This window comes from Schistocerca serialis, chromosome 8 (genome assembly GCF_023864345.2).
Source record: "Schistocerca serialis cubense isolate TAMUIC-IGC-003099 chromosome 8, iqSchSeri2.2, whole genome shotgun sequence".
Lineage (NCBI taxonomy): Eukaryota > Metazoa > Arthropoda > Insecta > Orthoptera > Acrididae > Schistocerca > Schistocerca serialis.
In genome coordinates, this window is record NC_064645.1 from 473,752,471 (window position 1) to 473,769,315 (window position 16,845).

A 16,845-nucleotide genomic window follows, 5' to 3' on the forward strand; every position below is an offset into this window, starting at 1 on the left:
TCGTCGGATAAAACCAAAGCCAAAGTGCCCGGGAGATTAAAAGATTGCCGGAGTGTGTGCAGTCGAGGACACTCCAGCAAAATGTGGCCGACCGTCAGCCGGGACCCACACTGACACAAGGGGGGATCCTCCTGACGTAACAGATGGCCGTGCGTCAGGTAGGTATGGCCGATGCGCAACCGACACAGGACTACCGAGTCCCTGCGAGAAGCTCGCAGGGAGGAACGCCACACATCGGTCGTCCCCTTGACAGCCCGTAGTTTATTCGGGGCTGTCACGCCATGCAACTCAGCAGCCCACATCCCAAGTACCTTACGGCGCAACACCAGCTGCTGGTCGCGAGCCGTAAGGCCGATCTCCAAAGCTGGGGCGTCTATCGCCCCTTTGGCCAGCCTGTCAACACGTTCGTTCCCTGGGATGCCAACGTGACCTGGCGTCCAAACAAAAACCACCGAACGACCAGAGTGGGTAATGGTGGAAACAGACTCCCGAATAGAGGACACCAGAGGAGAAGAGGGATAGCAGCGGTCGATGGCCTGGAGGCTGCTCAGGGAGTCACTGCAGATGACGACGGACGCATCTGAGCAGGAACGCATATGCTCAAGAGCTCGCAAGATGGCCACCAGCTCTGCAGTAAAAATACTGCAGCCAGCCGGCAAGGAGCGTTGCTCAACATGGGCAGCGTGAGCAAAAGCGTAGGCAGTGCGACCATCAACCAGGGAACCATCAGTGTAGACAGGCTCACAGCCCGGAAATGAGTCAAGGAGCGCAAGAAAACGGCGACGGAGGGCCACAGGCGGAACCGAGTCCTTAGGTCCCTGTGCCAAATCCAGATGGACGGACGGCCGGGACAAACACCAGGGAGGCGTAGGTGTATGGACCCGGAAGGGAGGCAGAAGAGGGAATGACCCCAGTTCTGACAGCAGGGACTGGACACGGACAGCTACGGAAAGCCCAGACCGAGGTCGCCGTTCGGGCAGGTGGTGGACCAAGGCAGGGAAAAGCAGGCGACGATTGGGATGGCCTGGCGAGCAATGTACGTGGACAGCATAGTCGGCGAGCAGACGATGGCGGCGAATCCGCAGCGGGGGAACCCCGGCCTCCACCAGTAGACTATCCACGGGGCTGGTGCGAAAAGCGCCAGTTGCAAGCCGAACCCCACAGTGATGTATGGGGTCTAACAACTTCAACACTGAGGGTGACGCAGACCCATAGGCCAGGCTCCCATAATCAAGCCGGGACTGCACAAGGGCTCTATACAATTGCAGTAGCGTGCAGCGATCTGCACCCCAAGACGTGTGGCTAAGGCAGCGGAGGGCGTTGAGGTGCCGCCAGCATTTTTGCTTCAGCCGAGTAACATGAGGAACCCATGTGAGCCGGGCATCAAACACGAGTCCCAAGAAGCGGCAAGTGTCCACCACTTCAAGCAGGTGGCCGTCGAGGTAAAGGTCAGGATGAGGGTGGACCGTCCGACACCTGCAGAAGTGCATAACCCGAGTCTTGGCAGCAGAGAACTGAAAACCATGAGCCAGAGCCCATGATGCTGCCTTGCGAACGGCGACTTGCAACCTGCGTTCGGCGACTCCCGTAGTCGTGGAGCTAAATGAGATGCAGAAGTCGTCGGCATACAAAGAAGGAGACACCGACGACCCCACTGCTGCAGCCAGACCATTAATGGCCACTAGAAATAAGGAGACACTCAACACCGAGCCCTGCGGGACCCCATTTTCCTGTATATAAGAGGAACTAGAGGTGGCACCGACTTGCACCCGGAAAGAGCGGCGCAATAAAAAGCTTTGAAGAAAAGCCGGGAGCCGACCACGAAGACCCCACCCATGCAACGTGGCGAGGATGTGATGCCTCCATGTGGTGTCATACGCCTTCCGCAGATCGAAAAATACAGCAACAAGGTGCTGACGTCGGGCAAAAGCCGTACGGACAGCAGATTCCAGCCGCACCAAATTGTCCACTGCAGACCGGCCCCGACGGAAGCCACCCTGGGATGGAGCGAGGAGACCGCGCGACTCAAGGACCCAACACAAACGCCGCCCCACCATACGTTCGAGCAATTTGCACAAAACGTTGGTGAGGGTAATGGGACGATAGCTGTCCACCGCCAGTGGGTCCGCACCGGGCTTCACGATGGGGACAATAAGACCCTCTCGCCATTGCGACGGGAACACGCCCTCGCTCCAAATGCGGTTAAAGATGGTGAGGATGTGTCTCTGGCAGTCCCTGGAGAGATGCTTCAGCATCTGCGCGTGGATGCAGTCCGGTCCTGGTGCTGTATCAGGGCAATCGGCGAGGGCAGCGAGGAGTTCCCTCTCGCTGAAAGGAGCATTGTATGTTTCATAATGACGCGTGTGGAATGAGAACGGCGTCCGCTCGGCTCGCTCCTTTAGAGAGCGAAAGGCGGGGGGATAGGATGCAGTCGCAGAGCTCTGAGCAAAGTGCGCGGCTAGCCGTTCAGCAATGGCGGCAGCGTCCGTGCAGACAGCGCCGTCCAAGGAGAGCCCAGGGACACCCACAGGGGTCTGGGAGCCATAAATCCGCCGGATCCGGGACCACACGTGCGAGGACGAGACACGGGAGCCCAGGGAAGAGACGTACCTCTCCCAGCACTCCTGCTTACGCCGTGCAATAAGACGACGGGCGAAGGCACGGAGCCTCTTAAAGGCGATGAGGGTCTCCAGAGACGGGTGCCGCCTATGACGCTGGAGAGCCCGCCCACGGTCGCGAATAGCCTCAGCAATCTCCGGCGACCACCAGGGCACAGCCTTCCGCCGAGGGAGGCCAGAGGAACGGGGGATGGTAGCCTCGGCCGTTGAAATGATGGACGTGGTTAAAACACGGACCACCTCGTCAATGTCACCCTGTGGGGGAGACGCAATGGGTACAGCGGAAGTAAAAGCTGGCCAGTCAGCCCTGTGGAAAGCCCAGCGGGGCAAGCGCCCAGAAGAATGACACTGTGGCAGTGACAAATAGATGGGAAAATGGTCACTACCACACAGGTCAGGATGCACCCTCCAGTGGAGGGATGGGACAAGTCCAGGGCTGCAAATAGAAAGATCGATGGCCGGAATGAGCCATGGGCCACACTGAAATGCGTGGGAGCACCGGTGATTAAGAGGCTAAGGTCGAGCTGAGCCAACACATGCTCCACGGCCCGACCACGATCATCGGAGACAGTCCCACCCCATAGAGGGTTGTGGGCATTGAAATCGCCCAGCAGCAAGAAAGGTGGCGGCAGTTGTGCTATCAGAGCAGCCAGGACATGCTGCGCGACAGTACCATCAGGTGGAAGGTAAATACTGCAGACGGTGATAGCCTGTGGCGTCCACACCCGAACAGCGACAGCCTCTAAAGCTGTTTGTAGAGGTACAAACTCGCTGTGAAGAGAGTTCAGGACATATATGCAGACGCCACCAGACACCCTTTCGTAAGTTGCCCGGTTCTTAAAATAACCCCGATAGCCACGGAGGGCGGGGGTTCGCATTGCTGGAAACCAAGTTTCCTGCAGAGCAATGCAAAGGAAAGGATGACGGCTGATAAGTTGGCGGAGCTCAGCTAAATGGTGGAAGAAACCGCTGCAGTTCCACTGGAGGATGGTACTGGCCATTGCTGGGAAAGGCGTGACGGGATGGGGAAGGCAGATTACGCCACTGGGTCACCTGCTGCCTCCAAGTGAGCACCTGTGCCAGTGCTTTCCATGGCGTCGGAGGGACTGGCGAGATCGAGGTCCTCAGCGGACGCCAGGATCTCCACCTCGTCCTCAGACGCAGAGGTTGAAGGTTGCGGTGGGACAGGTGCCACCGCAATGTCAGGATGCTTGGGAGCCTTTTTCTTCAACGGCTTCGCACGCTGTGCCTTGGGAGGGTCTGGCTGGGAGGGCCCCACTGGGTCAGTCTCAGGGACGGACGACGACCGTGAAGCCCTATGACCAGCGACCGGTTGTTGCTTCAAAACTTTGCGGGTATCCGCTTTGACACTGGGCAAAGCCTGGGAAGGGAGGGCCCCAAGGGACCCCTTCCTGGCTAGAGTAGCCGAAGAAGCCCTACGCTTCTCCGGCTGGGAAGGGGGGACGAATGTCCCCGATGGTTGGGGTGGTGTCGCTCCTGGAGTAGATGGAGCAACAGAGGGCGAAGTGCTCCCCACAACCAAGGGGGCCGGGTCATTTTGACATAGCTGAGAGGCAACAGTACGTGACGACACGGGAGAGGATCGGACCGCTGTTGCAGCAGCGGCATAGGTGGATGTCATGGGCACAGGATGTAGCCGCTCATATTTCCGCCGTGCCTCTGTGTAGGTCAGGCGGTCCAGGGTCTTATATTCCATTATCTTCCTTTCCTTCTGGAAGATCCGACAGTCCGGTGAGCAGGGGGAATGGTGTTCTCCACAGTTAACACAGACGGGAGGCGGAGCACATGGAGTATCAGGATGCGAAGGACGTCCGCAATCCCGACACGTGATGCTGGAAGTACAGCGAGATGACATGTGCCCGAACTTCCAGCATTTAAAACACCGCATCGGAGGAGGGATATATGGTTTCACATCACAACGGTAAACCATCACCTTAACCTTTTCGGGTAAGACATCACCCTCAAAGGCCAAGATGAAGGCACCGGTGGCTACCTGATTATCCCTCGGACCCCGATGGACGCGCCGGACGAAGTGAACACCTCGTCGTTCGAGGTTGGCGCGTAATTCATCATCGGACTGCAGAAGAAGATCCCTATGGAATATAATACCCTGGACCATGTTGAGACTCTTATGCGGCGTGATGGTAACTGAAACATTCCCCAACTTGTCACAATTGAGCAACCTCCGTGACTGGGCAGAGGATGCCGTTTTGATGAGCACAGAGCCAGAGCGCATCTTGGACAAGCCCTCCACCTCCCCGAACTTGTCCTCTAAATGCTCCACAAAAAACTGGGGCTTGGTCGACACGAACGATTCTCCATCAACCCGCGTACACACAAGGTACCGGGGTGAATATTCGCCACTGCCTTCTTTAGCAAGACGTTCCTCCCATGGAGTAGCTAGGGAGGGAAACGATCTCTGATCCAATTTCTTCCCGTTGAGGTTAGACCTCGATCGCTTAGAGACTGCTGGTGGAGGCCCACCAGCGATAGATGATGTACCACGCTTCATTGCGGGTCATCCGCCCTGATGCCACCTACTCCGACCAAGGGCCCTCCCCAAGGGCGCCACCCAGCCACAGCAAAGGCCACCTGGCAGGATGGCCGTTGCCGGGAGTCCCGATGCCCCAGGGAGATGGGCATCTACTCCTTGGCATACGTGGGAAGTGAACGGCGCAAGCATCAGTAGAGCGATCCCTGTGTTGTCAGGGGGCTACAACCAAGAGGGTACATGGCGACCCCACCACAACGGACTGGCTACCGTGCTGGATCTTAGGTGCAAAAATGGCCAAGGTCGTCGTCACAGTTAAAAGAAACACTGCAGAGTGCAGCGTGGTAATCGCCCAAGAGATCGAAAACGAGCGGGACACCATTGCAACGACGAGAAAGACGGCTATAGGTCTAATTGCACGAAGGATACAGTGCACCATGTAAGGTGCCCTTCCCCAATTGGCTCGCTCTTCGGAATAATTTAGATAGATGAGGGGACCATCACATAAGGCCGAAACGTTTGAAGACTCCTTTTAGTCGCCTCTTACGACAGGCAGGAATACCGCGGGCCTATTCTAACCCCCGAACCCGCAGGGGGGAATTCTCTTTGATGACCATCTGCCACAATTTCTCAAAACACATTTTCATCCACAGTGTGAATTAGCATATGAAGTTTTTTGCTTTCCCTGTATGTGGATAAATCTTCAATATGGTGCCTATTGAAACACCATACACTTCAACTATGTTGGTTACAGAAGTACCCCCCAAATGAGCACTTAAAGTTTGTACACGTTCATATTCATTTAGCTCCAACATGGCCAACACTTGCAGATGCTGTTCGTGCTCAAATACAACAGCACCATCTGCAGGCTTGGCTAAAATCTGCACTTATGTTCAAGCACACTTTCTTGTGGTGTTTTCCATACTTTTGTTCAACCCCTGTTGATATTTTGATTGTACTTTTGGTATAGTGTGTAATAAGTGGAGAATACTACATCACCCATTAGATATCAGTGTGGATTGTGCAAAACACATTGTAAAAGTGATTACTGCACTTTGCAACTGTGTTTGAATGAGAAATGGATTTAAACTTGATGATACTTTAGAAGGAAATCTCAGAAGCTTAAAAACTACCCACAGTGGGTGATCCATTTCACCAGCTGATAACATTCAGGCCAAATTTACCAACTATTTTGTTAATGAAGGTACACTTAAACATGCACACATCATACGATATGAACAAAAGTGTACTTCATAACAACAAAGTTGTTCTTAGTTATTCTCTTCTTTTTTTCCTCAGAGTCATTTCGCTTACAGAATATCAAAACCAATTCTTCTGAAGGTTGCTGTCTAGCAATTTCATTTTAAAATGATTCTGATGCACTATTCCAAATTGCCAGCCCTTTTGTCTGTTTCATCAATTAGTATCTCAATGGCAATATTCTAGACTTTGCTTTCACTCATTTTTCAAAACATCCAACAAACAAAAGCAACAGAAACACGCAGAAAATACATCTGGACATGACAAACGCATGGTCAACTGAATAGCACATAGGTGCTATCTATTTTTCTAATTGCGTATGAATGTGCATTTGTCCGCATCTAGAAACTTTTTCTGTAAAAGCTGTGTTAATGTGTGTCAACACTCCCTCACGTGATTGGTTGTTTTCCATCATGTGAACATAGCCTTATAGAAACCATACTTTCTTCTGTAGTCAACAGCATTACGATCCATTCAGCTGTTTTCATTTTACAGCCTCTTGCTCATTTCCTTTTAAATGCGCCTTATACAACATCACTTGTCCATGAACAGTCTTATAGAGCTTCCATGGTTATCTACCAGGCCATTTATACAGCCCACAACACAAAGCTATGGCCAAACATTGAGGACACCCCTCATACACACAGGAGAACGAAATATGTGACTTGGAATGAGTTCATAAACTCCTTATTTCCACAAAATTAACTATTGGAAACGTTTAGGAGTAGAGGGTACCATCATATTACCTGAAACCCTTTCTCATAGAAAATGTTCTGAAGCCATCTTGGTTGTACCTGGTTAAGCTGTAATTTTTAGTTTCACTACTAGAGTATTGTCCTCCATTTCACCAAAGGTACCGTATTTACTCGAATCTAAGCCGCACTTTTTTTCCGGTTTTTGTAATCCAAAAAACCGCCTGCGGCTTAGAATCGAGTGCAAAGCAAGCGGAAGTTCTGAAAAATGTTGGTAGGTGCCGCCACAACTAACTTCTGCCGCCGAATATATGTAGCGCTACACAGGCATGGTTTGTAGGCACAAAGATAAATACTGGCGCCAAAACCTCTTCGTCAGTAAATAAATTTAAAAAAAGGTAGAAGACGAGCTTTTTTTCTCCACCCCGAGTTTCAGTCACTACATTTTCATACATTATCCAACGAAGTAAATACAAATTCCGTATTGTTCATCTTCTAATGTAGCAGAATTTCAATGTACTACGAAAATCCGACTGGCAAGACTGTTTGGGATGTTTGTGAATATGGCCAACTCTACGTTCTGAATTTTTTCCTACCTGTGAGAAGAGATGGTTGCTAATAGGAACCTGATGAAATGTGAATCACATACAGTATTCTCTTCACCATAAGAATAATACGAATATAAACATTTTGCCATGTATTCTTTCATGTTTGCTGCTATCTCATTTAAATCCTGTCTGCCTAATAAACTACGAAACTAGAGTGAGACAACAGTAAACGCGGAAGAATATACGTATCGTGTCATGTTTATATTCGTATTATTCTTATGCCTCACAGTGATACAGTCAGAAATGAAGCACGGCAACTGACTAGATTTTTAAATCTTAAGATGACTAATTTCTGTGCAGAATTTGATGTACTAAAAAAGCGGCCGCAAAGATTTTCAAACGGAGAAAAATTTTCGCCTAACTCTCGTTCAGAACATATTCTATCATACGTAGTCTATTATTTGGTTCTTGTTGATCATTATCAAAGAAAGCAGCAGTGTAAGTAACAACAAATAGCAGTCTCTTGCCACTGTTTCGCTAATGAGACGATTCCTCTCTCTTTTTTTTTAAATTGTAAGTGGTGGTAGTGCGCACAAAAGCAAGCCATGCCGTGAGCGGCGACAGGCCGTAAGCACACACTATCAGAATGCGACAAACAATGCATGACACAGTACAGTAATGCATTTTCAGCTTAGAGTGACGTAAACACCTATAACAAAGAAAACGGCACTTATCAGATCAAAGAAAAATATGCAATCCATTCAAACCAGACGAAGCACGTGAAAAAGGAAGGGTACCCGTATAAATATGGACGGAGCACCTGACGCATATGCAAGGGCTACCTGGCAAAGCATAACTGCTAAGCTTACAACTCGAACCAAACTACTGTAGGTGTATCATCATTCATTCGACCTAAATTGTGTCTCATATTACAATGGACCAACTTTATTTCGATTGGAGGTGCGGCCTAAAACACTTTTCTCTCCTTGAATTTCGAGTCTCAAATTTCAGGTGCGGCTTACATTCGGGAATTTTTTTTTTCCTTTATTTCGAGTCTCATTTTTCAGGTGCGGCTTAGATTTGAGTAAATACGGTAATGTTGACTGTGCCAAATCAGCCTATGTGGAATGCAGGAATGAATACAAAAAAGCCATCCTGCAAGCCAAAAAAACCTACAATGCCAACAGCATACATAATTCCACCAAGAAATGCAAAACCGCTTGGAAAGTAATTAACGGTGCTGCCAGAGATACTAAAAAAGACAAAATTAATATCCCACCACAAACACTCAATGAGTTTTTTATTAATTCAGTGAAAGGAATAGGAGACGCAATTATCAAACCAGACATTAGTCCATCAGAGTTACTCTCCCAAAATTGGGGTAGACAGTCACTAAATACAAGCATGGTAACCTTCTCCGAAGTATCGCCTAGACATGTACAAGGGATCATAAAACAACTGAATCATCTGATAGCTTAGATATATATGGCATATCATCCAACCTGCTAAAAAAAGTGTGTGACTGCATTCTCTACCCCTTAACCCATTGCATAAACAAGTGCTTACTTGAGGGATATTTTCCTGATGAGTTAAAACTGTCTAGGATCGTCCCAGTATACAAAAAGGGAGATAAAGACTCTCCATCTAGCTACAGGCCTATTTCAATAGTACCCACATTCTCCAAGGTAATAGAATGCATCATGTACCAACAATTATCATCTCACTTTGAGAATCTAGGAATAATTAATGCTACACAATACGGGTTTAGGAAGAATCTGTCGACCATTGATGCAATCAACACGGTAGTCAGTTACATCCTCAAAGTTTTTGAGAACAAAGGCTTTGCTCAGGTCTCATTCTGTGACCTAAGCGAGGCCTTCGACTGTGTTGAGCACATGCCACTACTAGAGAAACTAGAATTCTACGGCATCAAAGAAAACAGTCTCAGACTATTAAAAGCTTATCTCAACAACCGCAAACAGGTAGTTTGTGTTGGTAAGGAAATGTCAAACATAGAAAATGTTAAAGTAGGTGTGCCTCAGGGATCTGTACTGGGGCCCTTCCTGTTTCTGATAATGATCAAGGACCTCCCCTCGTTTATTAGATCCACCACTGTATTGTATGCAGATGATACGACTTTTCTCCATAGCAGTAACAGTCTTAATGATCTTAAAACCTGTGCTGAAAATACACTCACTCATGCAGCATATTGGTTCAGAGCAAATAGTTTCCTGCTAAATGAAAATAAAACTCAGCAGATAATCTTCACTCTAAGAGACAAGCCACTATCTGATGACCCCTAGTTCTGTTAAATTCCTGGGAGTTTATTTAGACGAAAAGTTATCCTGGGGCCAACATGTAAACTATATTAGTAGTAAACTATCTAGAGTAATTTATTTATTAAGACAACTCAGAAATTGTGTACCTGAAACATACATCAGATCATCTTATTTTGCATTTTTCCAGAGTATAATATCCTATGGCATTATCTTGTGGGGTAACTGTAGTCATATACATGACATCCTATTATCGCAGAAGAAAGCCATTAGGACAATTACAAATTCTTCACATAAGGCTCACTGCAAACCCTTATTTACTAAACAAAAAATTATGACTGTAATAAACCTCTATATATACAATGTATTAATCTTTACGAAGAAGAACCTACAAGATGTGAAACGTAGAGAAAATGTACATTGTTACAACACAAGAAGCATCAAACACATATACACGCCTTACCACAGACTATCAAAATCAATAAATAGCTATGAAGTCACAGGGCACAAGCTATTTAATAAGCTGCCACATGCCATGCAGGATCTTCCTGAACATACGTTCAAAGAAAGACTGCATGAATGGTTTATTGCCCACCCGTTCTATGATATCAATGAATTCTTCAACTGTAAAATGCAGTAATCCAACAGATGACCCACTGTACATTTATTGTAATATAAGCTAAAATATTTCAGTAGTCAATACCTTATCACACTGTATTATAAATTGTAACTTCATCTAACGTTGTCAACTGCTGTAATGGCCTAAAGACAATAAAATCTTTATTATTATTATTATTATTATTATTATATAATTCATGTCACTGCTTGTGTTGTCACTCACTCTCCCACTCACTAACTTACTTTACTACCTTACTTATATGCATCGCCAACCAATAACATGATTATTATAGTCTTGGTGAGAAGAGAATTTTTTACTAGCATTTGTCACACACTTAGCTTCCAGTAGAATGCAATGTAAGTGTACACAAATGCTGAGATGAGAGGTGTCCATTAGACATCACAATAAAGTAAGTGTTTGTATCAAGAGAGATTTCCAAAAAGGAAGAGTGCCATAGTAGGACAACATTAGAAGCAAGTGATCACTCACTGTTTAAGGCAGTATGGGATACTTAAGCCTGCTACTTGTGACTGGAGGAGGCCTGTGAGGACAAGAGCACTGGAAATGAAGGAGGCAATTCTTCATGCCATGATGATAGTAGTGTCAGCAAAAGACAAGAAGTTAGAAGAAGTAATGTCAATGACAAGACTGAATAGTGAGTGTTATATGATAACCTGCTGTATCCACGCCATGTACAACAGGCTCTTTTAATGTTGTCTCAAGAGGCACGAACACCTATAAGCACTTGTCAGCTCACCAGTGGACAGATTCAGTACAGAAAACCCATCAGGTAGCCCTACTGCAAGTATTCTGCATAAGCGTGAGTTACTCAAACACTCCTGTCTGTAGATGCTTGGCCAGTGCAGTATAGTCGCATAGGCTGCTTGCCCACCCACACACACCTGAGCCCGTGGACAACTGGCTGCCCACAGGTGAGTACATGATCTGGAACAGCCTGATGTACTGCACACGCAGACAGTTTGAGCACCTGATTTTTCTGCACAGGTACACTTCTGTGAATAGTTTATTCAACACTGTGTCAAAACCACATTTTAGGGCAACTGTGCTGCTCGCAGATGAAGCATCATTTCAACTTTATGACATAGTAGTTTCACAGTTAGCGTAGCTGGGATGGCAAGAGCATTCACATAACTGTTGAAGCATGTCATCAAATAAAATTTGCTATCAATGTTTGGGTTGGCATAGTTGGTGACTGTTAGGGGCTCATGTTCTTCCACCAGAAGTTAACAGACGAACACACAATAATTTCTTAGAGAATATTCTATCTTACACACTAGAAGATGTGCCTTTATCAGTGTGCCAACATATGCACTTCATGCATAATGGAGCAGCTTGTCATTTCAGTGTTGTCCATTGGAATCTAAACAAATGATTCCATAACCGAAGGAGAGGAAGAGGTACCAATTCTCTGACATCCATATGCTCTGGGCCTGAAACAACCTATGTGTTTATTTGTGGGGTAATATAAAACTCTCATGTATCGAAACCTGTTACATGATGCAGAGTGTCTTCATTCTCATATTACTGAAGTCTGTAAATCCATGCGCAACATTAGAAAGATACATTAGGTCACTTGAGATTAACTCTCATGGCATTTTCACAGACTTATAAATACTATTGAAAGACAACTTGAACATTAAATGTAGGAAAGAGTTTCCTTTTGTATTTTGGTACATTTCATTTCTGGCTGTTCCCCACGGTTAATGTACCATGAAGAGATATAGAAAATGAATTATAATGTAGAAATTAAATGTTTTGTCCTACATCCATATAACCTATTTTACTGTTGTATGTTTGAATAATATGTTCTGTAAGTTCAGAGAGAGAGAGAGAGAGAGAGAGAGAGAGAGAGAGAGAGAGAGAGAGAGAAATAAATAAATATTTCCAGTATACCATTTTCATTCATTTGTTCAACTTCTTCAGATTGATTTGTGGTTTCTCCTTGTTCCATTAATCTCTCTTTGGAATTTGACAGAAGCAAAAGACCATATTTAGCCCAACATCTTGTAACATCAGCTCTCCTATGGGCAAGACGTTCTCCCCTAAGTTAATAAATGAAAACAGTTATTATAATTCAGTAAAACCATACGATCTAGCTTAAGAATAAGCAACTAAATAAACATATGCAAAAGCTCAAACTTCAGCTTGACATGACTTTATTCACTAATTAAGTCTACACTAAAGCAGTTAATTTTTTTGAAAAATTCAGGTTAACTGAACCCACTAATAGTGGATGTTGGCTTCATACCAAAATGTAGTTGTGATATGGCATGTGACATTATTATGTGTGCAAACAGAAAGAGAACGGAAGACACAATATTTCTTTTGTGCCTATATAATATTACGTGGTGACAGAATGACCTGTAGCATAGCCCAAGATCTACGTTAAGTTGGAAAGTGACAGTTTGGTTGTGAGGTGGTGAAGGCAACAAATGTGAGTATGAAATCTTAGCTATAGTGACATACTGATCTGTAGCCTAGCCTGAGATCTAGGTTTACATTCAAAGGTGGCATTCTGTCTGAGAGGAGAAAGTAGTGTCAAATACTTCAGTTAATCCAAAACTCCTACTCTGCAATCCAACTGCTAAAAAAGTGGTGGAGTTACAGATCCTTAAATTGAGGAAAGAGTAAATGCAAATGCAGTGAGTTCCAGCATATAGCAGTAAAATAAAAGTATATTGCAACATGAAATCATGCAGGTTATTAACAAAATTCACAGAAATGTGATATTCTGTACAGAATGTGATTCACTCAACATGTGCATGAAATAATTAATACATTTAAAAATCTATATGAAATAGATCACTGTCCATAAAATTTCAAATTACAAAAGCTGCAAATGACTACTGCATGATTTAATCATTTTATTATTAATATGATTGCATAGAAGAACTGGCTGCAAGGAGGTGATTGAGATTGTTGGGGGTGGGATTTTGGGGGGTGGGGGGAGGGGGGGGGGGGGTGGTGAGGATAGGGGACTGCTACAAAAAATGTTAAGAAATCTGAAGAGGGCGAAGATTCAAAGTTGTACAATTTGATTAAGAAATTAAGGAGTTAGAAAAGCACCAGTGGCAGAAAGGTAGAATGGGGTGAGAAAGGAGTGAAAATATACCACACACTGAAATCAGTTGAAGGAAGATTAGAGCTTAATGTCCCACCAACATCGAGGTCATTAGACACAGAGTACAAGCTCGGATTGTTTCACAAATGGGGAAGGATATCAACTGTGCCATTCCAAAGGAACCACCCTAGCATTTGCCTGGAGTGATTTAGGGAAATCATGGAAGACCTAAATCTGGCCAGACACAGATCTGACTCACTGTTCTCCCAAATGTGTGTCCAGTGTGCTAACCACTGCACCACCCCACTCGGTGAAACCAGTAGAGTTGCAGAAATGAGGGGTACGTTCGATGCAATGAACAGTCTTGGTTCTTAGACTAAAGTGTGAAAGCAACCAAATCTTTTTGCCCTTTTTTCTCTTTCTTCCTCAGCTCTATCATTAATTCCCTTGACTGGGGATACACAAGCACTGTACAGAGAGCATGCATAACTGGATTGGTTCTTTTTGTTCCATTACTGGCTGAAGATGGTGACACGAATGTTATATATTTCCACCCTTTCCTACCTTGCAGTATTTTTACAAGTACATGAAAATATTTAAGGAACACATGACAGTGTACACCCTCAAACAGTTTGTTATTTTCAATTACATACTCATATACCCTCAGTAATGCATTCAATCAGGAATACACAGAGTGGCAATGCGTATTTTAAAACAACAGAAGGAGAGCTTTACACACAATCAAATTAAGCTCATTTGAGACATAGCACTACTGCACATTCACAGAGATGGAGAAATCATTAGATAATATGTCAGATATGATTTGTAAATAAAAAATAAATAAAAAAATAAAAAAAAGAAACTTTAATTCATAGAGTAAAATGATAGGGACTTTAATTCCCCACTTCCTCAATATAATTACGGTGTCTCACTGTCCCAGCAGCACCATGCCTGGATACATGGTTAGAGGATTGCGGCTACTAGAAACAGTTTCTGTACAACATCTCGTTAACTCCCTGTAATGATGGGCACCCATATTAGATTAAATTAGATGTACTCGTACTATTTGTTACAACATATCCACAAGAAGGAGATTCTCCAGGATGTAGAACATATTAAAAAACAGAAATGTACAGTGTGGTTTCAGTTGCCTGAAACTGCAGTCGTGTGTGTGAGTTGGGTTTGTGCGTGTGGGGGGGGGGGGGGGGGGGGGGCTGTGCGTATGTGTGTGTGTGTGTGTGTGTGTGGTGTTGACAAAGGCCTCTGGCCAAAAGTTTTAGGTGTGGAAATCTTTTTGTTGTGCCTATCTGCGACTCAACATCTACGCTACATGGTGAGTAGCCATTTCCTTCTCATAATATGGAAATATACAACAAATATTTACAAAGAAAAATAGGTATACTGCACTAATGTACCTTCCACAGATCCTGAGTTGGTCCTCATGGATATCGAATAAGTCAAAAAATCTAAACATATTTTCATTTAAAAGTTAGTAACAAGTGCATCATAAAATATGTAAATATTCAATACACTGAGGTGCACTTGATAATTTGTAGGCTACTGTAGCCATGTATCATGAAATACAAATATTTTACAATGCTAAAGTAAACTGCTGACAATAAGACCGACCTGCTGCAGTCCTCTTCAGAGTGAAGCATATCGGTGGCAACTGACTTCACATACGTGGGGTGTCACTGGACAATTAGAAGAGCCGCTGCTATACAGGGGAATGTCTGTATGACAGGCTATGCTATTCTGGTGGCTGATTAGAAGGCAACTCTAGTAGATGATTGGTAGGAAAGAGAGTATCGGCAGGTTAATGCTTATGCCACTCTAGTAAGTGACTGTTGGCGACTCTCATTGGTGAAGGGGTTGTGTTTACAAGCAGTGAAGTGTTAAGGTCATATAGCAGGTCTCTTGTGTCTACTGTTTATGCTGTTAAACCTGGGTCAAGTGGTGTTGCTGGCTGGCGATGACATGCAATCCGCCAGACTGGAATCGCTGGCAGCCAGGTTGCAGGCAACTCTTAACCATCCTCCGTGTCTGTGCTATTAGGGCACTTGTTTATTTCAATAGTCTCTCTTATATTTCACTGCTGTATCCGCAACTGCTGAGAAATGATGTGAGGTTCTAGAAAACTGATGGAAATGCCACATTCCTGGTGGTGTTCAGCTGCAGCTGACTTCTTGTTCTTTACCAGTCTTTAGTAATGTTCATGCTCCAACAAGTGAGTGCTAATGGGTCTCCCAGTTTCACCAAAATACACTTCACTGCATTCACACTGAAATTCTTAAGTGCCTGTAGTGTGGAGTACATCCACAGCATCCTTAGCGGATCTCAACAGATCTCCGAGCTTACAGCCACTCTGTAATATGGGTTTGATCCGTCCATAATGCAGAGCCTTGCCTACATGGCCACTGATGCTTCTAGCACAAGGTAGGCAATCAACAGGAAGAGTTTCTTCTATAAATTTGTCCATTTTGTCTTCATCATACCCCATAGCTCGTTATATGTCTTTGTTGTTGTATCCATTCCCACAGAATGTTATTTTCAGCTCTTTCAGTTCATACTGTATCTGTTTAGCATCACTAATCTGGTGATACAATGATTACATTAATGTAATGAATTTGTACAGGAGTCTGATTGTATACAATACTCCCATTATTTGATATTATTAGTAACATATACACATCAATCAGACCTGCTAAGAAATCTATCAATGGGTCAGCAATTGGACAATATATATACTGAAAATGTGTGTTTCTGAATAATTAACATCCTTCTGTAACAAAGTATGTGACTTTCAATCTTTGTGAAGATTATTCTTATTCCTAGTACTGACTCCATGGACTGAGCCACTTTTTTTTTGTTTTTTTTTGTTTTTTTTTTTAAGAGATGTTTTCGATGAAGAATAAATATATTGGGAAGCAGTAGTCAGTGTCCCTAGTTCTCCAGACAGACCTCTGCAGGATGTTCTTGAGTGCACATCACAAATAATTCTTACCACCCATCCCTGGCTCAGAAAATTTGAGCTTGGCTTGATGAGTTACCCCAAGAAATAATCCTATATGACATCATGGAATGAAATCAAGTGAAGGATGCCAGCTTCCTTATTTTATATCACTGTGCAAACAGAGACCCATTTAGGCACTTTATCGGTTCTGTGATAAGTTTCTCCCAGTTGAATTTATTATCAAGCCGTAATTCCAAGAAATTAATACTGTCAACTTCTTCTATC

The 16,845-nt window shown here is 44.8% G+C and overlaps 1 protein-coding gene across 1 annotated transcript in view; it reads right to left on the reverse strand.

Annotated features, from left to right (window-relative positions):
* LOC126416423 (KIF-binding protein) overlaps nucleotides 1–16,845 on the reverse strand; it is a 112,525-nt gene that overhangs the window by 87,453 nt on the left and 8,227 nt on the right. Inside the window, exon 2 of the mRNA XM_050084143.1 lies at nucleotides 12,440–12,588. Coding sequence (XP_049940100.1) covers nucleotides 12,440–12,588 — 149 coding nt within the window. The remainder of the gene's footprint in view (nucleotides 1–12,439; nucleotides 12,589–16,845) is intronic.